Source organism: Castor canadensis, chromosome 8 (assembly GCF_047511655.1).
Source record: "Castor canadensis chromosome 8, mCasCan1.hap1v2, whole genome shotgun sequence".
Lineage (NCBI taxonomy): Eukaryota > Metazoa > Chordata > Mammalia > Rodentia > Castoridae > Castor > Castor canadensis.
In genome coordinates, this window is record NC_133393.1 from 33,789,036 (window position 1) to 33,813,533 (window position 24,498).

The 24,498-nt window shown below is 35.7% G+C and overlaps 1 protein-coding gene and 1 pseudogene across 2 annotated transcripts; one reads left to right on the plus strand and one right to left on the minus strand.

Annotated features, from left to right (window-relative positions):
• Positions 1-6,823: 6,823 nt before the first annotated feature.
• LOC109680234 (putative protein FAM10A4) lies at positions 6,824-7,848 on the minus strand (annotated as a pseudogene).
• A 5,047-nt stretch (positions 7,849-12,895) lies between these two features.
• Positions 12,896-22,756, plus strand: LOC109680235 (prolactin-like). 2 transcript variants are annotated; one of them, XM_074082793.1, is made up of 6 exons: positions 12,896-13,042; positions 15,227-15,349; positions 17,743-17,918; positions 19,361-19,468; positions 20,423-20,602; positions 22,395-22,756. In XM_074082793.1, exons 2-6 carry the CDS (start codon positions 15,310-15,312, stop codon positions 22,584-22,586), a joined length of 696 nt encoding a protein of 231 aa, XP_073938894.1. In that variant the 5' UTR covers positions 12,896-13,042; positions 15,227-15,309; the 3' UTR covers positions 22,587-22,756. The 2 variants fall into 2 exon arrangements, with proteins under 2 accessions (XP_073938894.1, XP_020010746.2); XM_020155157.2 differs by having other exon boundaries at positions 12,918-13,042; positions 15,282-15,349.
• Positions 22,757-24,498: the final 1,742 nt, after the last annotated feature.

Sequence of the window (24,498 nt, forward strand, 5' to 3'; positions counted from 1 at the left end):
CAACCTGAAACCCTACAACTGATAAATGAATTAAGAACTTGAGATATACATTTATATAGGCAGTATATATGTATATGCAGTATATATGTATATGCAGTATATATATATATATATATACTGTAGAGTTTTATTCAGCCATTAGGAAGAATGAAATCTTGAAGGTAAGTGGATACAATTGGAGGACATCATGTTAAGTGAAGTAAGCCAGGTTCAATAAGACAAAAGCCACATGTTCTCTCATATGTGGAAGATAGATCCAAAAATAAACATATACACAAAACCAATCATGATCATACACAAACTTATGGGTCAAGCATGTTATTAATATTGGAATTACTCTGTGGAACTCGGGGGAGGAGGGAAAGGAAAAGAGAATGACACAATCAACAATACTGAAATTCATCTGTGCAGGTAGAGAACATAATAAAAGGTATGGAAAGCTGTTGAACAATGCATGTGGGAGGGAAAGAGTAAAAGAGAGTAATGGAAGAGGTTCAACTGACCAAAGAGAAGTATATTCACAGTGAGGACACTTCAATAAAGCCCTTTGAATATTGACTTTGGAATTAATAATGAAAGACAGGACTGTAAAAAGGTATAGTGTGGGAGGGTTATTGTGAGGGGGGAGGGTGAATGGAGGACCTGAACATATGGGAATTTGGTTGATGGACTTCATATACATATACAAAATAGAAACATGAAACCCATTGCAATTGCTTTAAGTGGGGTGGGGAGGGACTTGAAGGGTGTAGGAGATGTTTGGGGCTGTCCAACCAATGTACAACGAAAGGCTATTCAGATTTGCCACAATGAATGCCCCCTAAACAATGAATGTATCCTAATAAAAATAGGGAAATAACATAGCAAATGAACCAATTTGGAATATCATACAAATACACATGGAAATGTCTTAATGAAACTGCCTGCACAGCTATCTTTTTTTATTCTTTTATTCACATATGCATACATAGTTTGGGTCATTTTTCCACCCTGCTCCCACCCCTACTCTCTCCCCCCTTCCCCCCTCAGTTCCAGGCAGGTCCTGTTCTGCTTTTATCACTAGTTTTGTTGAAGAAAAGACACAAGCCTAATAAGGAAGACAAAGTGTTTTTGCTAGTTGAGTTGAGGATAGCTATACAGAAATATTCCCAGCATTGCTTTGGTGTACATGTGTTATGACCGATGTTGATTCATCTCTAACTGATCTTTACCTTGGTTACTGACCCTCTTCTCATGATAACCTCTGTTGCTTTAAGGTTTCTGTATTAGCTCCTCTGGAGTGGGGACATCAAACACTTTCATGTTTTGGGTTTTCTACCTATTTCTATATCACCCAAATGTGCTCTCCCCTTATCATGTGATCCAAGTCCAACCACATTGCTGCATTTGCCCTAGATCTAAAGTCCGCATATGGATGAGAACATATGATTTTTGGTCTTCTGAGCTTGGCTGATCTCACTCAGAATTATATTCTGTAGTTCCATCCATTTACCTGCAAATGATAAGATTTCATTCTTCTTCATGGCTGGGTAAAATTCCATTGTGTACAAGTACCACATTTTCTTGATCCACTCATCAGTAGTGGGGGATCTTGGTTGTTTCCATAATTTGGCTATTGTGAATTAGCACCACAATAAACATGGGTGTGCAGGTGCCTCTGGAGTAATCTGTGTTGTATTTCTTTGGGTATATCCCCAGGAGTGGGATTGCTGGATCATATGGCATTTCTATGTTTAGATTTTTAAGGAGTCTCCAAATTTTTTCCGGAGTGGTTGCACCAGCTTGCATTCCCACCAGCAATGGATTAGGGTTCCTTTTTCCCCACATCCTCACCAACACATGTTGTTGGTGGTGTTTTTGATGATGGCTATTCTAACAGGGGTGAGGTGGAATCTTAGTGTGGTTTTGATTTGCATTTCCTTTATGGCTAGAGATGGTGAGCATTTTTTCATTTGTTTTTTGGCCATTTGAATTTCTTCTTTTGAAAAAGTTCTATTAAGTTCAGTTGCCCATTTTTTAATTGGTTCATTGATTTTAGGAGAGTTTAGTTTCTTAAGTTCCCTGTATATTCTGGTTATCAGTCCCTTGTCTGATGTATAGCTGGCAAATATTTTCTCCCACTCTGTGGTGGTCTCTTCAGTTTAGAGACCATTTGTTTTGTTGTGCAAAGCTTTTTAATTTTATGAAGTCCCATTTATCCATCCTTTCTCTTAGTTGCTGGGCTGCTGGGGTTGCATTGAGGAAGTCCTTGCCTGTACCTATTATATCCAGAGTGTTTCCTGCTCCTACCTTTAGTAACTTCAGAGTTTCAGGTCTGATATTTAGGTCCTTGATGCATTTTGAGTTGATACTAGTACAGGGTGATAGACACGGATCTAGTTTCAGTTTCTTGCAGATGGATAGCTACTTTTCCCAGCAAAATTTGTGAAGAGGCTGTCTTTTCTCCATCGTATGTTTTTGGCAACTTTGTCAAAAATGAGGTGGGTATAGTTGTGTGGATTCATATCTGGATCTTCTATTCTGTTCCACTGGTCTTCATGTTGGTTTTTATGCCAGTACCATGCTGTTTTTATTGCTATTGCTTTGTAATATACTTTGAAGTAGGGTATTGTGATACCTCCAGCATTCCTTTTTTTGCTGAGCATAGCCTTGGCTATTCGTGATCTCTTGTGTTTCCAAATGAACTTTAGAGTAGGTTTTCCAATCTCTGTGATGAAAGTCATTGGAATTTTAATGGGAATTGCATTAAACATGTAGATTGCTTTCAGTAGTATAGCCATTTTTACTATGTTGATTCTACTGATCCATGAGCACAGGAGATCTTTCCATCTTTTGTAATCTTCCTCGACCTCTTTCTTCAGGAGTTTGTAATTCTCCTTGTAGAGTTCATTCACATCTTTTGTTAAATTTACTGCTAGGTATTTAATTTTGGAGGGGGGGGCGCTATTGTGAATGGAATTGTTTCTATATATTCCTTCTCAGTTTGTTAGTTGTTGGTGTATAGAAAAGCTAATGATTTTTGTAGGTTGATTTTGTATCCTACCACCTTACTGTAGCTGTTTATGGTGTCTAAGAGTTTTTGGGTCTTTAAGGTATAGGATCATATCATCTGCAAATAAGGATATTTTGACAGTTTCTTTACCTATTTTTATTCCTTTTATTCCTTCTTCTTGCCTAATTGCTCTGGCTAGGAATTCCAGTACTTTGTTGAATAGGAGTGGGGATAGTGGGCACTCTTGTCTCATTCCTGATTTTAGGGGGAATGGTTTCAGTTTTTCATCATTAAGTATGATGTTGGCTGTAGGTTTGTCATAAATAGCCTTTACAATGTTGAGGTACATTCCTTCTATTCTTAGTTCTCTTAGCGCTTTTATAATGAAGTGGTGTTGGATCTTGTTGAAGGCTTTTTCTGCATCTATTGAGATGATTAAGTGGTTTTTGTCTTTGTTTCTATTGATGTGCTGTATTACATTTATAGATTTCAGTATGTAGAACCACCCCTGCATCCCTGGGATGAAGTTGACTTGGTCATGGTGTATGATCTTTCTGATATGTTGTTGGATTCGGTTTGCCATCATTTTATTAAGGATTTTTGCATCAATATTCATTAAGGAAATTGGCCTACAATTCTCCTTTTTTAGAGGTGTCTTTTTCTGGTTTGGGGATGAGAGTTATATTGGCTTCATAGAATGAATAAGGCAGTGTTCCTTACCTTTTTATTTCATGGAACAGTTTAAGGAGAGTTGCTATTAGTTCTTCTTTAAATGTCTGATAGAAATCAGCAGTGAATCCATTGGGTCCTGGACTTTTCTTTTTTGGGGGACTCTTTATTGCTGCTTCAATTTCTTTTTGTGTTATATATAAACTCCAACACAGTGATAATGGGAGACCTTAATGCTCCCCTATCACCAATAGATAGGTCATCCAAACAAAAAATCAATAAAGAAATTCTGGAACTAAACCACACCATAGATCAAATGGACCTAGCTTATGTCTACAGAATATTTCATCCAACTTCTGCACAATACACATTCTTCTCAGCAGCTCATGGAACCTTCTCAAAAATTGATTATATCTTAGGGCACAAAGCAAGCCTCAACAAATATAAGAAAATAGAAATAATCCCATGCATTCTATCTGACCACAATGCATTAAATCTAGAAATCAACAACAAAAACAGCAGTAAAAAACATGTAAAGAATTGGAAGCTGAACAACACATTGCTCAATGACGAATGGGTCATTGATGAAATAAAAGAGGAAATTAAAGGTTCCTGGAAGTTAATAAAAATGAAAACACGACCTACCAGAACCTATGGGACACAGCAAAGGCAGTTCTAAGAGGAAAGTTTATAGCTACAAGTGCATATATTAAAAGGACAGAAAGATCTCAAATCAATGACCTAATACTACAGCTCAAAATCCTAGAAAAACAAGAAAAAGCAAATCCCAAAACAAGCAGAAGGAAAGAAATAATTAAAATAAGGGCTGAAATCAATGAAATAGAAACCAAAATATATATATATACAAAGAATCAACAAAACAAAAAGCCAGTTCTTTAAAAAAATAAAGAAGATTGACAGACCCCTGGCTAAAACGAGGAGAAAAAAAACCCAAAACAGTAAAATCAGAAATGCAAAAGAGGAGATAACAATAAACACCATGGAAATCCAGGAAATCATCAGAGATTACTTTGAGAGCCTATACTCTAATAAATTTGAAAATCTTGAAGAAATGGACAGATTTCTCGAAACTTACAACCACCCAAAACTGAGCCAAGAAGATATTAATCACCTTTACAGCTATCTTAAGCAAATAAAAATGTCTTTTTGTGAAAAGTGAAGGTAAAACAGGTCCTTCTGAGGGGTGGTAGAAGTAAATGGGGGAGGACATAAGGAAAAGGTGAAAGTGGGTGAATATGCTGGAAATATTATGTACTCAAGTATAAAAAGGGAACAACTTGACCTGTTGTAACTATTCTAAGGACAGGGATAGAGGAGATAAATGAGAATGAAGGTGGCCCTATACAACAATAATATGGTTATAAAAATACAAACAACAAATGAATCAATAAAATAAAATTGTGGATAACAGAAAATTCTGGACAGGCATATTCAATGTTTTGAAGGAAAAATAAAATCACAAACTTTTACTTCTAAAGTTGGAAATAAAAATACAAACTTATTTGGTGAAACTGAGTTTGAACTCTGGGCAGCTTCTCTCACTAAAACCACAACTCCAGTCTGGTTTGCTGTTCTTGTTTTGGAGATGCAGGCCTCATGAATTATTTGGTCAGGCTGGCCTTGAACCTTGACCCTTCAATCTCAGCCTCCCAAATTGTTAGGATTACAGGCATGAGACACTAGCACCCAGCAAATACAAACTTGTATAGCTTAAAATACTGTCTCTCAAAGATAAAGCAAAGTGAATACATTTTGAATTTTTTTTAAATGAGACCATTTGTCATATGCAAACCTGTAATATGAGACATGCTAAAAGGTTTTGGATTAATGCAAAACAATACCGGAGGTAAGCATGGGTTTCTTAAAAGAAATAGAAAACACTAGAATGAGAAATATGTAAAACTATTTTCTCTGATGCATTCTACACAATACATATGACTGTTTAAAGCAAAAGGTAACATTTTGAAAGTTGTATAACATATGTACATGGAACATACATAACAACAAAGGATGAGGAAATCGTATGAACAGGTATGGTTGCAAAGCTTCTATATTTTACATAGAATGCAATATTATTAATGTTAACTAATCTTCTCAAAGTTATGAGCATATGTCTTAATCTCCAGAGCAACTACTAAAAATTTTAGGGGAATTTAGTACTCATTTCCTAAACAGTGACTATTCTTTTTAATCAAATCTAATGTAGTAGATAAATTTACTTGTGATCGAATAAGCACTGACATTGCACTCTAATTAAGCTTGTTCTACAATTTTTTTTCAGCATATTTAGTTTGTGTTGTCATTATAATGTATGTATGATGGTAATTATAATATTTTAAGGTTATGTGTAAAGCAAATTTAGTTACAACAGTCACTAGACCTCTAATTTCAGTTCCCTATTTAAAGAATGTCTTTCACTCTTTCATATAAAAGCATATCCAAAAATATTCATCACAGTATTATTTATATTGAATAATGGAAATGTATGCGACCTCTTTTTCACTTTATGTGGAAAAGAAATATTCTTGTAATATACTGGACATGAACACAGTTAAGTAATCCAATTCTACTGCAACATAACAAAAATGTACCCTTCAACACTGTAAGATTTAAATGTAACTGTAAGATTTAAATGCAACACTGTAAGATTTAAGATTTAAAAAAGCATTTTAAGAAACAAAAATGCCTTACTAACCAATATCCAACTCAAATTTAAAATAGGTAAATGAGTTTTATTTGTGTATGTTTATTTGCATATGTTTTATTTAGTGTGAGTGAAATTCTACTTCACTCACAATAGGGCAATAAATTTTCTGTGCATATCTTCCTTCCCTGAAAATCCAAAGGGAAATCTCAAAATAATTAGTAAAGAAAATAGAAGAATCAACACCCTTTTAATTTGTTTTAAATATTTTCAAGGTTTAAATGTAAAGTTTGTATTTCTTTGTGGGAAAACATTACCTGAATGATTACTTAATGGCAAAACATTATGAAATGCTTAGCTGTATTCGCTGCACAGGGGTAAGGCTTATCTTCAAAGAACCTCACCATTCCTAATGAGAAGGTCAAAGATACACTACTGTGACATCCATTAAGCAACCTAGGTTGATTTCCTTCTCCAAGGACTTTGTCACATAGGCTTTATGCTTGACCTCCAAATTTGGCTAAAAAGTTACTGATAAGATTCATAACCTTTGGGTTACTCTGCTATTTTTACATATTTGTGAGTTCTGGGTCACACCCTGGAAGGCCACAATAATATCTTGGATCCTGCATGCTATAAGAACTAGTAGACAACTAAGAATTTCATTGACCCAGGCATTCTTGACATCCTAGTCATGTCACTACCATTCTAGGAAATGGCACTATGGAAAGTGCCATACTGAGATTCTGATTATCCTCTGGCTTCTTCCTCACTCAGGGCCCTCTAATACATTTCTCGAGCTTTCTTGATCCTTTCTGTTCTTTCTTTAAGAACAATTTTCTGGGCCCTTGTTGGACTGCTTTCAGCAGTGCACTAGCATTATCATCATAATCAAGTTACAGACAAGGGGAAGATCATGGGCTCCTTTTTCCCATTGTCCAGAATCTGTGTGTTTTCCATCGCCACTTGTGAGGCTCAGCTGAATCAGGATTTATTTCAATGGCTCTGTCACAGTCTCAAATAGCAGTATTTGGCTTCCATAATTTGTTGAAGACACTGACTGTCTTGGCATACAGTTTGGCCAAGCAAGGATATAGCTTGATGATATCTGTGAACAAGTAAATGTCTTTCTGTAATTCACCACCATTTAAGACTTCAAGGCCAGTCTCTTTCTTTTCATTTGCTTGATCCATCATCTCTTCAGTTATCTCTACATTTTCATCTCCCATTTCTTGGGGGCATCAGTGCCTACTTCAATTACACCTTCATCATCCATTTATACATCACTTTCCTCACTTGAAGGCTCATCTGTCTTTATGTTTTCCCATGTCTTGTTACTGTCTTTTATTCCCTGAAGTCTTCCTCAGATTTAGCTTTATGAGTAGCAGGTGGGACTTTACTCTTCCCCCAGTGCTCTCCACCCACTACCTCAGGAAGCAATCTCCTCAGTGTGCAGTATGCTCAGATCCTGCTGATGCATTTTTACTAAGGCCTGAAACTCACTCACTTTGCCAGGGTCCATGGTGGGCAGATGGTTGGACAATGGCTGGATTGGCCTTGGCAGGATTCCAGGCCTGGATGATGGACCATGACAAATATTTATTAAAGCTGGTACTCATTATTGTTTGAATATGAAATGTCCTCCCAAAGATTCACTTGTTAAAGGCTTGGTCCCTGGCACAATGTTCATATGTGGAGCTTTGGGGAAGTGATCGGAACATGAGGTCTCTTCCTTCCACAATGGTTGAAACCATTGATTAATTCACAATTTGGCTGAATTATTGGAGAATTTCAGGGCAGGGCCAAGTTGGAGGAAGTTGGTCACTGGGAAATGCTCTTCGGTGCTAGTCCTTGTTGAACTCCTTTCCTTGGACTCTCATTGCTTCCGCTCTGTCATGTGGTGACCAGTTGTGCTTTGTCATGCCCTCTCCACCATGATGTTCTGCCTCCCCAGGACTACAACAATGGAGCCTGCTGACTACCCACAGTCTGAAACATTCTTCCTTCCTTACATTGTCTTTCTAGGTATTTTTTCACAGTGATCAAAAACTGACTAAAGCAACTCTTTGCCATAATCCTCTAGGTACAACCCCAATAAGCCAGAAATGGAGGTAATAATATAACACAAATCTCTTCACCTTGTGCAATGGTGTACATATATATCTATATAACAAACAGCGGCATATAATTTGTTCAGATGAATAAGCATATTTCTTCAAAATTTTGGAGTTTTCTCTCACAAAATTAATCTTAATCTTAATTAATTTAATCTTAAGCCTAAAAATATTAGGCTTAAGATATAAACTTGTAATTTTCAGTTGCAATGAAACCAAATAGCTTTAATATTGTCCTTGCATCTGTTTCAGGAGAGAATACATGTAATAAAGTTTTTCGTAATGCCACAAAACAACATTTTTGCTTTTATGTTTAGGATGGTAAGGCTTGCCCTGCTTGAAATAACCTTGCAATAAACTACATTTCAAGAGTTTTGAGTTTCTGGAACTTTTTTTAACAGGGCAAACCCCTGACATTTTCACAAAGCCTTTGGTCTTAACCTTGGAAATCTGGCTACTTAGGATAAAGAGAGAGGAAATGACCAGGAAAGCTCTAAAGGTGGTATTCCATTATTAAATGCAAATATATTCATTAAAAATTGGCCAAACAGGAGGTATATGCTGCTTTTAATGAATTTCTTTTAAGACACAAATATTTGGCAGGTGAGCATTTTTCCTTGACCTTTGGAGTATTGATTAATGGGTGGAAATGGGCCTGGATGATAAGATGTTAACTGGACCTTCCTTTTTACCTTATACATACACTTATCATATACATAGGTATATAATATTTAAATGTTTGATATCATTTAAAATCATTAGAAGTTTTTCATTTCCATTTTTGTATCCATGTGCTTCCTGAAGAATAACTTATCTCCAAAAGCATCATTTTTATGGAATTTTTACTTTGTGTTGTATTGTTAGAATAACCTCATATAATGGAAATACTACTTGCATTTTTAAAGGTATATCTAAAAATTTTAAATGACTGTTGAGAAAATAAAGTACATTTGCATGTAGTAATTTTTTGTTATGTGGTGTGAGATTATTAGGATTACCTAAATAATTCAGAGCAAACCCACATACATTTCAATTGCCCCAACTCCAGGGAACATGGTGAAGAATTTAAAGTGTGTACAGTATTTAAGTACTGTACACACAGTGCAGTATTTAAAGTTAAAATGTTCCAGTACCATTGATAACATCAATACATAAGTGTGCATGTTTCAGAATTCTGATTTGAGTACTAAAAATAAAGGCTTCCACTCTATCATCATTGTTTGGATCATCAAGGGATTTGATAGGTAAAAGTTGTTAATGATTTCATGAACAATTGTATGGGCCTTCAAAATCTATCAAACAATTTTTATGCTTTTAGCTCTGGAATCTGCTAACATGCAAACAAAGTGTTAAATATTCTGAATAAAATAAGACGTTGACTGTTATAGTTGGTTAATAAATGTCCTACAAATACACACATATTAGAGACATGACCCCCATGGTAACATCATTTGGTCTTGGTGGGACTTTCATTAAGGAGGCCATATATAAACACATATTTAATGCTGGTTTTGTATCTTGGATAATTCCCCTGGCATTGATTTAAATCTATGCATTATGTTTTATATCCTATTATTGGATGAGAAAAGATGACAGAAAGTTTTATCTCCATTGTTGATGATATACAATATCACAAAATACTATATTTTAAGCACTTTTACTTACCAATAGATGTATTTCGCTAGCAAGTTTCAATGATTTGCTTAATGTCATGGTTTTTATACCTTCACATATCTTATCACCTTGTGAATCAGGTTTTCTCAGCAGAGATATCACTGATATCTGGGTAGCAGAATATTTTGTATCAAGGTTGGCCCTCTGTGTTGTAGGATGTTTAATAGCACATCTGGCCTCTACCACCAGATTCCAGTAATACTCCAGTCATGATACTCAAAAATATCTTTACACATTGGCAAAGGTCCTCAAGGAGACGATATATGCATGTTGTGTCATAAATGACAGAAGAAAATAAAAATTACTTCAAACTTGAAGATAGATAAATAAAAGAAGATATAAATAAAATACAAGTTCTGTTCCTAACTAGGAAGGAAAGCCAATTAGATGTCACTTAATCCTTGAAGTAAGAACCCTTTAGTGTAAGATTCACAGACTAAAAATACCATAAGAACTTTAGTGTCATTTCAGCTATTTATTTAGCTGCTTGACAGAAATTAGTTATCAACTCTCAGTTTTATCACAAGGAATTAAATCAAAATGGCAAACAAGTGAAGTTTTCCAATGAAAACAGGTTAGTCCTTCCTTAGTGAACTTTTTCATTGTTCTAATGTAAGGCACAGTTTGATAAAGTATAAGATCCACAAAAGGGAACATACAAATATTAAGGGGAAAGTGATGATATGTATAGTAGATAGAAAAATAGGACAACTGTTACTTTTCACATAAAATATGCCTTTTGCATTATTTAGATATTGCACTATCCCATCCACAGGACATAAGGGGCTCTGAGGCAGCAAGGAAACACACAATAAATTTTACAGTGAAACACGTAACTTCTTTGCGGTCAAATAAATCAATTGGCCTCTACTGAATAAGCACAACTCTGGTTTTCTCAGGTTATCCACAAAAGTGGCAACACTTCAAAATTTAAGATTAAGTTGTCACTTGTCAGTTCTTCATTTTTCCTTTTGTAAGGAGTATATATTGATTGTCACATGGAATTCATTGTGATATTTCCATACATGTATATAATGGACTTTGATCAAATTTATCCCCATCCATCTTTCTCTTTAAAACAATTTAACAGGTTTCAGAACTCTATTTTGATACACATGAATGAAGTACTTTGATCATGTTCACCCCTTTCACCTTCTCCTTTCATTTTCCCCTGTCTGCTGGTTCCCACCTCCAAAAATTCCTGCCTTTGACACACTTGTCATTTGTTTTTCTTTAGGTATAGATTATATATATATAAGAGATAAATATGAAATATGTGTCTTTTGCAGTCTGACGTATTTCACTTAACATGAGGATTTCCAGTGTACATATTTTCCTACATATGACATAATTTCATTCCACTTTATGGTTAAATATAGGTAGGTATGTAGGTAGATAGACAAATGGATAGATAGATAGACAGACAGACAGATAGATAGATAGATAGATAGATATCACATTTTCTTTATTCATTCACTAGTTAACAGACACACCAGCTAACTCCAGAGTTGGGCTGTTGCAAATAGTCCTACTATATGGATGTGCAAGTATCTCTATTTTATGCTGACTAATATCCTTCAGATATATGCCTAACAGTGGTATAGCAGGATTACATAATAATTCATCTTTTAGATTTTTTTTTAGTGGTACTAGGGTTTGAACTTAGGGCCTCATGCTTGTTAGGCAGGCACTCTAGTTATGTGTTACTCCCCCAACCCTTTTTTGTGTTGAGTATTTTCAAGATAGGACCTCCTGAACTATTTTCCCTGGCTGGCCTCAAACCTTGGTCCTTCTGGTCTCTGACTCCCAAGTAACTAGGTTTACAGACATGATCCACAGATGGCTGCACTAATTTATATGCCCCCCAACAGCATAGAAGTGCTTTTTGTCTGCGTAACCTGTCTTTTGATGAGAGTAATATATTAAAGTCACCCATTATTATTATTTTGGGGGTCTATCTGTGATTTGATGTCCAGTAGTGTTTGCTTTAAGAAATTGAGTGTGCTTATGTTTACTATTATTATATCCTCCTGATAAATTTTGCCCTTTATCAATATTATGTGACCTTCTTTGCCCCTTTTAACTAATTTTGGTTTGAAGTCTGCTTTGCAAAATATGAGTATAGTTACTCCTGCTTTCTTTTAGGCCATATTTGCTTGGAAAATTTTTTCCATCCTTTCATGGTAAGGCTGTTTGTCTTTGCCAGTGAGATGCATTCCTCATAAGCAACAGATAGTCAGGACTTGTTTTTTTACTCAAATTCTCTTGTGTCTCTTTCAGAGAACTGAGACTATTAACATGCAAAATTATTGTTGAAATACACAATTCTTTTAAGTATCTTTTGCAGTGCAGGTGTAGTGATCATGAATTGCTTTAGTTTCTGTTTATAATGAAAGGTTCTTATTTCTCCTTCGATTATGAAGGATATTTTTTCAAGGTACAGTAACCAAGGCTGGCAGTTATTTTCTTTCAGAGATTGAAATATATTATTCCATGTCCTCTTTGCTTTTAAAGTTCTGTTGAGAAATCTGCTACTCCTCTGATGGGTTTGCCTTTCAAGGTGATTTCGTACTTCTGTCTTGCACCCTTCAATATACTTTCCTCATTCTGGATGTCTAATGACCTAACTATAATATGAGGTAAGAAGAATGTTTTCTGGTAAAAGGTGTCCAAAAAGCTTATGCCCCACCTAGAAACCAACACAGATTGCCTGAGGATAAGGCCTGGAGGCTGAATACCATGCTGGTTATTTGTTTTCATGTGACCCTGAGGTGACTGGACTTGGTCTTTATAAGGGAACGTGTGGCCTGCAACCAGTATGCCTTCACTGCAGTGGATCCCACTTGCTTCTCTGGAGGACCAAGTAACACTGTCTCCTTCTCCTTGACCATCTTTCAATGCCATCTCTCACCAACACACTTTGATAAGGTATGCCTCTATTCTCTGAGCCATGATATTCCTTGTTTTCAAGCCCCCAGAGTGTCTCAGTCTCAACCAATAGTTTTAACCAACCCTTTCTCAAGAAGTCATCTTGCTGTGTCACTGTGAGATGAGGGGAGTGACAAAATATCTTTCTTCACAAAGGCTAGCCTTTTAGAGCAGAGCAGTCACTGTCTTCCAAATCCCTTCATTGGATTTAAGGAGGTGTGGGCTTATCTTGCAGCTAGAATTTCCAGTTTGTTGTCAGGTCCCTCTGACTGACCTTGTGATTGGGTCTTCAGCTTGCCCTCTGCCTCCCAGAGAGCCAAGGATGGGCTTGGAACTGTTTGCCACTTTTCTCTGTTGCCTAGATTTCTTTGTGCTTTTCTGATGTTTGCAATCTCTTTTGTGATCCCAATGCTTTCCTTCTCTTTCTGTCTTCAGAACATAGTCTTTCTTGTGTAACCTGACTCTCAATCTCAGAGTCAAAATGGTAGATGCTTCTGATCCACCATCTTGCCCCTCCCTCCATCACTGTCAATCATTACAGTACATTTTCTTGCACGTAAGTTTCTGCAGGGAAAAGATAATGTAGGACTACATTAACTTCTCTACTATACAGCTTTGCTGTCTTAATAATTCAGACTTTCCTTGTCTAGGGAGAAAAATGGATACCCACCATAAGTCTATACAATCCCAATCCCACTTTTAGAATGATAGAGCTTATCAGTCATCACATTTGATGCTTAAGATTCAAAATCTAGCTTTGCTTAAGCTAAGACAATGAGAAAAAATGCTATGTCAGACACATTATTCTTTATTAAGATTTCTAAGTCTCCATATCAGCACTTAGATAATTGTTAAAGCACATGTTGGCACTAACAGTTTCAGAAAAAGCAAATGACAGGGGAAGAGATTACTTTTTAAATTCCCTCATCTCTTAGTCTTCTACCAAAGACAGTAAATTTGAAACTAAAGGTCACAGCTGCTTTAGATGCATGGACTTAAAATTAGAGAAAGTCATCAATGATTCATTCTTATTCATCATAATCATTTCATTTAGGAATTCTCTAAGAGGTAATGGAACTTCTGAGCCAAAGGAAAATGACTGTTTTTGTCATCTTGCCCCAGAGCAAGCTAAGGTCAACAAGGTAGATTGGTGGTAAATTAGTTAGTAACAGTTTATCCACCAATAGGAAAGATTAGAAATAATTGACCAGAATTGGGGTTTATTACATCCTGTATTAGGATCTTTGTAAATATAAGTGTGTACAATGTATATGTTTGCCCTAAAAAAACTGGTATTGTTTCTTCAAAATAAATTCTCTAGAGTCAGGTTTGATATCTTCTTCATGTTATACATGGGTAAACATCAACAGGTACAAACGCTTCATTTCCTAGCTTTCCTCACATCCCTCTAAAGTCCTCTTGAAACAATATTCTTCCTGCCTCTAAATTGACTATAGAAGAATTATTTCTTCCATATACTTATATTTACTGTTTCTGAACCTCTGTTTCTTAAACTGTGAACTGGGGATAATGATACAACTTCATATAAGCAAAAGAGATAAGCTTACTACTTTATATATATGTGTGTGTATATATATATATGTTTATACACAGTTTATATATATATATATATGTTGAAAACAAAGGAAATAATAGAGATAAAGGAAGAATACATTTTAAAAAACAAAGTATGATACAGACATGTCATTTTAAAATGGACTAAACAGAATATGTAAAAGCAAGAAAAGCAGGGAGATTCACTCAGAGCATAATAGGAACTTATTCTGTATCTTCTGGTATATAGTGCATAAATTTTTAAAACTCATTTCTCTTAGCAATCTTGAATTAGAAATTTTACAACTGGTAACACGTGAGACCATTTTATGTGAAATATAATGCTATATGTTCAAGAAACCACAGAAAATGTAAACTTATAAGTAAATGGCTTCTATGGTTTTGTACATCTTCTAACCCAAACTAGTTTAACAATCTCACCTTCATCAGTTTTCTCATTTCCTTTTGCTCTAATTAATCAAAATACTTCATTTCTGGCCAGTATGTCTTCCTGAATATGAATAAGAAATGAAATAACATTTGATGTTTGAAATTATGTGGGTAATCTTAATGATGTAAATGGGTTACTAGAAAGGGGAGGACAAGGTCTGATTAAATATATTCATGAAGGTGTCAAAGGTTTATAAACCAACAACTTCAAGAGAGAAAGTTGTCCAACTCCCAGGTCTCCTCTGGTGAAGTGTGTTCCTACAATGACCACCACCATGGACAGCAAGCACTCATCATGGAAAGGTATGTGCAGCTGCTCACTGGCTTTGTAGACAATCCAGTGATAGGGGGAAACTAATGTGAAATTTTAGCTAATGACAATGCTTACATGGTTTATAAGAACCTTCTAATCATTATTCTGGAAAGCAACTGTACAAGGGCACAATGGAATAGATCAGCCGTTCTTGAATAGGGGATTGTCTTCTCCCAGAGACATTTTGCGTTGTCTTAATTGAGGTAAGGCAGGAAAGGGGAAGATAATACTGTTGTCCAATGGGTAGAAACCAGGGAGGCTACTAAATATCCTCCAATGCATTCTTCAAGGACAGCTCCCAGAACATGAAATAACCCAACTAAAAGACTAATGATTCTGAGATCAAGAACTGTACTAGAATAAGACCTCAAGAGTTTATATGTCCAAACTGTCATACATCAGAAGAAAAAAGTTAACAGATCTCTTACATGAACTGCACCATTTGAATCAACCTGTTGAAACTTAAAATTCTGAAGTCATAATGCTGACAAGGATAGCAGATATGTACCTCATACTGCTTTGTCAATTTGGTTCAAGCCAAATGACATTTCATGAGAAAAAATAGGTGAATGTTAACTGATAGCCTGTACTTTCTTGGCTATATATATATATATATTTTTTTTTTTTTGGTGGTAATGGGATTTGAATTCAGGGCATCACACTTGCAAGGCAGGCGCTCTAGACTAGGACCACTGCACCAGCTCTTGGTGACTATTATTAATAAAATAAATTGCTAACAACCACACAATATGTTTTATGAAATGAAAAATAAAAACATTTATCTATTTTACCTCATCTTAGACTATGAAAATCCCACAGATAATAAACACATAGGTAAATGTTCTCAGTGTTAAAGAATATCCAGTTAAGACTTTCCTAGAGTACTATTCTACATTCTCTATTTTCAAGGCACAATTCTTTTATACATGTAGACAAAACATCCATTCAACTACATTATACCACTATAATATACAATAAAAAAAGTTTAGAAGCATTGTGTTTTTGAAAAATTAAAGATCAGTACTATGAGTTATCTCACAAGATTATTTTAACTTTTCAGGTAAAAAAGTTGTTTAGTTACATTATACACCAAATAACTTTTAAGTATATTTATACTTACTTGGGATACTTGGAGTTAGGGGTTTTTTTTCACACATTAGTCTTTAACATTGCATTATTATATCTTAGACATTTCCATTACATCTGTCAAAGATTCTATGGAACTGAGAAACACATGTTTATATCAGAAGTTCTTGGAATTATGTCACTATGTTAAAGAGTGATATTAATTTGGCACCTATGTGCTGTTTCTTTCCTTTGAGAGTATAAATTATTGATATGTTAATGATAGGTATCTGTCCATCTGCTGAGACAGCAAAGTGATGATACAACCACCACTGATCCTTGTTAAGATTTTTAATGTGGGTATTTGATAGAGTAGGAAAACGGGATAAAATCAAGTTACCTAGGTCCTCTGTTACCATATAATTAAGGCAGAGTGTTGTTCTTTAAAAGTAATGGTAACAACCTCTACAAACACTGAGTCTCAGGAATAATGATGTGGTCCCTGATACACATGCAAAGTGAGGGCTCACAGGTGTATATAATGTGACAAGGTGAGGACAAAGACCATGGTGTTGGTGTTCTGCCTCCCCACCTGCTAATAAGGTGGGGGGAGTCATTTAACCTCCCTAAACCTTCTATTTCATCAATATGATTTAGTGATTACTAAGAAGGCCCAGTCTATTCACAGGAGCATTGCAAAGCCCAAATTTTGAAAGAAAAAATCTGAATGGTTTGGCAAAATTTCAGACAAATGTGTGGGATTATAATGGTGAGTTAGCCACCAAGCCTCCAGCATTATTTTTAGGATAGGATTCTTTTCATAATCCATGTTAGCAATCAAGCATTCACGAGTTTATTCTTATCAGCCATGAAGATAAAACGCACCAATGAACTGCACTGTCTTTGTCACATTAGAGCCAGAAATGCAAATATTGGACATTGACTTAAAAAATTATAAACTCTGACCACCAAAAATCTGCAGAGACGCCCAAGACATTAGATTATCTTGAGAATGACTTAAACACCCTGCTTCGGAATTAAATTCAAGCTCAAAATGTTTGCAAAGTATAGAGTCCTCTGGAAGCAATATAGAAATGCAGACAGTCACCCACTTCTCAAACTACATATATGTATAAATATAATTATATATCTAAATTTACACAATGGAAGTTGTTGCTTCTTCTCCCACCCCAGCTATACTAGCAATTCCTATAGAAAAGGACAGTGCTGAGGGAGAAAGTTTCCCACAGCAGAATTACATCTGATAACCTCGGCAGAATAGATCATCTCAAAGTGGGTTGTGTTTTTGTTTACACAGGATCACTCCTGCTGCTGCTGGTGTTAAACCTCCTTCTCTGCAAGAATGTGGCTGCCAGCCCTGCCTGTGCAGGTGGGGCTGCGAACTGCCACTTGAGCCTCTGGAACCTGTTCACCCGTGCAGTCGCCCTGTCTGACTACATCAGTAATGTTGCTGAAGACACATTCAGGGACTTTGTAAGTATCTCACTCATTGCTTTTCCCAAAAGAAGCCTTCATGCCAATGATAGGACTGTATGCAATTTAATAAAGTAAATCTCATGAAACAAATTGTAAATAATATACCTTAATAAGTAAAAGAAGGCATCAGGTAATAAAAGGTGGAAAAAGGAGAAAGCACCAATATTCTGAAAGCTCAAAGATTCTTAAAGAATGCAATGATTTTTATAAATTTTCTTTAATTCATCTTATTTCTATTTGTGTTAAAAATTTAAACACCTTGTGTTAAGCCTCTTTTAGGTAAAAAGAAAAGCATTGATTTTTTTGTTCTCAAAAGCCAGTCTCCCTGGGCAATCTGTATTTGGCATACTGTAGATATTCAATTAATGAGAATTGCATTGCACTGAATTGGTGGATGGAATAAAATTAGGCTGAACTGAAGCCATGTCAGGATGGGAAAAAAACAAACAAAAAAAATGGCTTTTCAGAAACCCCAAAATGCTAGAAATGATTCTTTCAAGATATCCAGTATGTGAATTGCTAGTTACTGCACAAAGGCTGGTTTACAGTTGGAAACAGGTTCTCTCTTCCTAATGAAGGTACTTTGAAAGTTATATGTTATGTCTTCTAGGTAAGTCAAGGAGCCTAGAAAAGATTAGGCTTCAGTATATCATTGGGCCTCCAGAGAACGTAACTCAATATTTGCAATAAATATATATTCATAAAATTCTTTTCAATCACTAGTTTTTCCTTTATTTCTCATTTTTGACTGGCCATCCTTTATCTTCCACATCTTCCTAGTAATCCTTTTAAATTTTCACAAATTTTGCTAAATATTAGTTTCAAATCATAAAGTTTACTATTTTTTTCAGTTTTTAATCTTTTCACTTCTTAATATTTCCTAAAAGTTATACTCTGTTACTTTTGATTTATTTTGCTACAACCAGTAATATAGTATTTTGAATTCATGATAAACTTGGTGAGGTACAGCTATGTGTATTCAGAGGTAATTGAAAGAAAAATTGTAATTTTATAATGTCTGATTAAAAGAAGCATATCAGTTGGACACACAAGACATAAGAGATTAAATGGATAGATCTTATGTACTTTGGCATTTGGTATTTAAAACACTTGATGGTTTGTAGTTTGGTAGTATTTAGTGTTTGCTTTTAAAATAGCCAACAGTAAGAAGGATGAAAGGAAGGTTGTGACAATACAGGAATAGTAAAGAAGAGAAGAAGTTCAAAGATTTGAAAAGTTAGATGAAAAAAATGAGATTACAAACTAATAGCAAAAAAAATTTAGGCAAATGTACTACTTTGTTAATTCCTTAGTTTCAATTTTATGCAGTTCTTTTTTGAGGAAATTATACATATACCAACTGTACTAACATTCTGGTAATGGATTAGTTTACTCAATTCTCAAGCTTAGACTACTTGAATTTTCTCTATAATTTCTAGGAACAAACATATGCTACTGGCCAAGAGTTCATTTCCAGGACCATCATCAGTTGCCACACTTCTTCCATTCCTACTCCAGCAGACAAGGACCAAGCCCTAAATACTGAGGTATGTCTTAAGCCCAGGCTTTTCACCAAAGCAATTGAAGCAGCATTCTAGGGTTGCTGTACTATAAATTATTAGTCACTATAATAAGTATAGTAATCACATGTGCAGAGAAAAATAGAGGAAAAGAATGCAATCTAAGAAAATTTACATTATGTACCTGATAAATTACAAGTAAAAACAAATACTAAGTAAGCCTGCAGCAGAACTATCAATTGTGCATGCAGAAGATATTTCACCCAATGCTTCATACCTAGGATTGTATATATCGTTCTGTACAAATGTTTCAGGTGAGTTGGACATGCATGAGTAAATATCCACACATGACAGATGTAAGAAATGCAAATGCAGTTATGTAATGCTCCTCCACTGACAGCATATTACATCCCTGATCACTGAATGATTTGAGCCCTCTTGTCTAGATTTTCAAGACTCTTCCAGTTCTACTTCTACTTCTCTAACACTTACTTCTTCATTCTTTCCTGACTCTTCTGCTTCATGCTACATCTTAATTAAAACATACCCCATCAAGCAGGTCTTATAAAATATTATGTTTCTTGTAGAAGCAACTCTAGTCTCTGTTCTGATAACAGCAAAATCTGCATGTCCAAACAGCTCTAATTTTTATTATTTTAATCTCTCCCTTCTGAATTCCTGCCACAACCAGTCTAAGCACAGTTCAAAGTAAACATCATGTACATGATATCTATAAATGTATGTTTGTGTATATATATACCTCCCAAAATATAGTCAGTTCTTTAAATAAGCCAGTTTTGTAACTTTTAACAATAGCTTACATTTTGCATCTTTAAAAATTGTATTATCTACAGAAAATTTTTACATACACATAGGAATAACAAAAAGATATTTTAGTTCAACTTCTGCACAAAAGCTACATGTTACCAACCCTGCTATATTTTACTTCCTTAAATATGATTGCTCAATATGGTTGATCAGTCTGGAACACTTCTGAATACGGTCCGAGGCTTATTGAACTCCTGGGAAGACCCTCTGCAGCACCTGACCACCACAGTGATGGATATGAAAGAATTCCCAGAGGTTATGATTAGAAGAGTCCAAGAGATTGGGCATAAAACCCATCAACTTCGAGAGGGCATGGAGAAGATAATCAAACAGGTGAGCAATCTTTGATACTTCTTTGATTTTCTCATCAATGAAAAAGGCAACCTGTGTGATGGGAAATGGCGTTGAAGTGCCTCATTTTGCTAGAACAAATTTAGGCATCCCATCATGTAGATGACTAGGTCATGCCTTAGTCATCCATAGTGTTAGATCCTGATGTACATCAACCTTACTAATAGCTTTCTGAATTTCACAAGTGTAGCCTTTCCTACACTGTCCACAAATCCATCAAAGTCTTCCCTTTCCCTGGGAATGGGGTAAAATATTTTCCAGAGAAAGAAAACCAGAGAATAGAATCTGCAAGATAAATGCTCTTTTCAAAGTATCTCAGTATACATGCATCGAAATGCTGGTGAGAGTCTTTCTCCATTCTACTCACACCAGAGGATTAGAGTGGGAGGGAGAAAGGAGAAAATCAAAATCACACTGGACTGGAGTGCCCACCCTGCCCCATCACCAAGGAAAGACTGAAAAGAAGAGGCCATAGCTTCAATGTTGTCTCAAAATACTAGATATCACAAAAGGAAGAGTGTGTCTTTTCTGGAATTTTACTAATTTCATAATATCTAGAAAAATATTTCATCCTAAACTTAATCCAGCAACCTGTGCAATTAACACCATTTCTTCAAGTAATTTTCTTTATTATTTTAAGCCTACTTCCTGATGTAGCTAATTTCTTCTATAATACTTTATTTTTCTGTTCCTTTTCTCTTCCCAATTCTTTATTAATCATGTTAACATCATTACTATCTGCACAGTAAATTTTCTCAATTTTCTCAAAAATTTTCTCAAAAGAACTTTTCATTAAAAATAAAAAGCATAAAGTTAGACAAAACACATACACTTTAATTCTGATAGGTAATCCGATATATTAAAAATGTGCTAACTCTATAAAAGATGCTCTGCAAATCAAGGTCTACAATTATCTCAGACTGGTACCTAGTTGGCTCTCTAACTCAGACATCCTTAAAGGTACTGATATAGTTCGTTTTCTCTAAGATCTCTGGTGATTCCCAGTTTGCAAAGGCTAATAAAGACCAGAGGTACACACTGCCCCCTTTCCCAAGCTGTTTGGCGGTTCTTTTTGTAATACTAGTCATGCCCTAGCACACAGTCCTCACCACTGAGGGGTCTTTGCAGCACCAGCCTTTTCCCACTACCTCCCACCCCAGAGAACTAAAAAAGAAAACAGGTATTCTTCATAGAAATTTGGAAGGAACATTTCATGATTTAAATGAAAGACTCCCTGACTACTTCAGCAATTCTTCACCACACTCACCATTAGATTATCTGCATCTTAAAGCATCAGGTGCAGCCCTCATTGTTACTAAGACTTCAGTACATACATTCTCTGAAGAATGGATTCAGTTCAAAGGAAGGAAAAATAAATGGCGAACTATCAGAAGAAATAAAGTGCAGAGGACATGCTAGGAACAAAATTTGGGAAATGTAAAAGTCATTCAAGTAAGACAACAGATAGGAGCTCTTCCATTGTCCCTTGGTCAAAATCGTGTCTATTTTCTAACAACAACTTCCTGCTTTTCCACCTATCTACTCCTATAAGAACATAATTGATCTGTGGTCTCTCTTATGCCAGAAAAATTATGCATATGGCCTACTTTTAGATTTATGACACCTTGATCCTGATACACAAAACTCCATGTCTTTGGCTTATGTTTTCCATTCCTATATCATGCCCAGATCATAATTCAGCAATTAGAAGAAACAGCAATAAAAAAAAATACTAATAGTATGAATAATAAGTGACTATCTTTTTGGTGACTAGGTCGAACCTGGAGCTGTAAACGATGACATCTTTGCTGCCTGGTTTGGACTTTCATCATTGCAGGAGGGTGACAAAGACTCTCGTCTTGTTGGATTTTATAACCTGCTCTACTGCCTACGCAGGGATACAAATAAGGTTGACAATTTTCTGAAGATCCTGAAGTGCAAAGTTGTCCATGAAGGCAGCTGCTAATTACATATCAATTCCCTCTGTGTCTGAGATGGTTCTAATGGCTGTATCTCTTCACAAGCTTGTTCTAGTTTTATAGATTTTTAATGCATGCTTGAGTATAATGGGTCTCTTTCTAAAAAATAAATAAATAAAAACTGACCCTTTAGATGAGTCAATATCTAAAAAGCCAATTTGTCAAAGTTTCTTTTTTTCATTTAATGGAAAAGCAAAAGAAAATCTATCACTATCATTGAGAAGTTCCTACAAAACTTGTGACAAATAAGAGAAGCTAGGATTGCAATTAAGACAATTACTTTAGAACCATGGGTCATTATTGGAATCCAAAAGTTTGGTTACCATTCATAACAATCCCATCAAGAAGACTACATCCTCAGGATGCTTTATGAAAGTCACCACGTTCTGTGAGCTAACTTTCACAGTGATGAGATAGACACTGCTAGTGCTCTGCAATGGCAAAGTCTAAAATAGTTAGGATGCAAACATACAAAATGGCTCTAGATTTCTCCAGTAGCTCTTTCCAATCATGCTTCACTGAGTTTCCATCCCATTAGAATCTTTCTGGACACATTCCATGCATTCTAGTCATTCTGATTTTCACCAAGATCTTTTCACTCAAGTTTCAGCCCCATTTCATATGCCAAATATTTAAGATTTTCCTCTCTTCCTTTTGTGGCTCAAAAGACATAGCAGGAAAGTTGATGTGGTCAGTTCCTTAAAGTGTTTCTTTCCCTTCTTTCTACTGGCTCTCCATTCCTTTCTCTGTCAGAATAAGATAAATGGTTAGGAGAAATAGAACAATTTCTGACAGCACTGCCTTATGAGGTACTGTGATAGACTTCTCATTGCTGACAGGCACTGGACTTGAATTTCTTCTGAGTGACAAGTGCGTCTCTCCTGTGGGATACACTAGTGTGTTTTTCAGCAGAAATGCCCTGGCTTGAGTCTCCCATTTATCCCACAATTCTGCCCTTTGTAGTATCCTTTACAGCCTCTGCTGCTGGTCCCTCACCCTAAATGCACCCTACTAAGAAAATTGTCCAAAGTCAGCAATCTTCCAACTAACTCACTTGAAATTCATGCATCATAACCACTCTAAGCAATCCAGTGACAATAAACCCAAATCACTCCTGAGCCCTTTCTTGGTTCTCCATAAATTCTCTTCTCTTTTCATATTAACATAGAGAAGATGAGAAAGTAGAGTTCAAGAGCAGTCACATGAGGAATGAGACACCATACTTCTCTTCTTTTGAATCCCATGAGTAATTATCTCTATCAACAATTATCTTAAAGATACAGGCTTACAGGTACTCTCTACTAGGCCACTAAATGATAATTCCCACACCCTATCCCTCCAAAATACTTAAAGTTCTGTTAATTCATTCTAGAGAGAACTGATTGAATGAAAGTGGCTCAGATTGTTCACCTGCCTTTAAACAGGCTAGGGTGAGGGCTGATCTCAAGTCCAAGTCTCCTTAGAAGGTTGTACAATTGCCAGGTGCTTTTTGAAGGAGGGTCATGGTTTCTGCAGGGATTTCTAGACAGTACACAATGGGAGACATCTCATTCTACATCCTGATAGATGTTAAATAAAACTATGAAGTAGTGGAATAAAGGGAAAACTAGAGAAAGGCAGGAGGAGGGAAATATAAGAAGATAGAAAATGAGTAAAAGACAGAATGTGAATAAGATGCATTTAGCATACTGAACTTGGTGAAAAACTGTATCTACCTAATTATTAGATCTGAAAGCAAATTGCATTCCCTGTTTTCCTTTCACTTCCCTTTTCTGTTTTTCCTGAAATTTTTGTATGTTTTAGGAATATTCTTTGCCTTTATCACATGAGGTGCTATAGTTCTCAGCACAAGAAGAACTTGGCACTTCTGCAGATCAAAATCCAAAGCAATTTTCTATC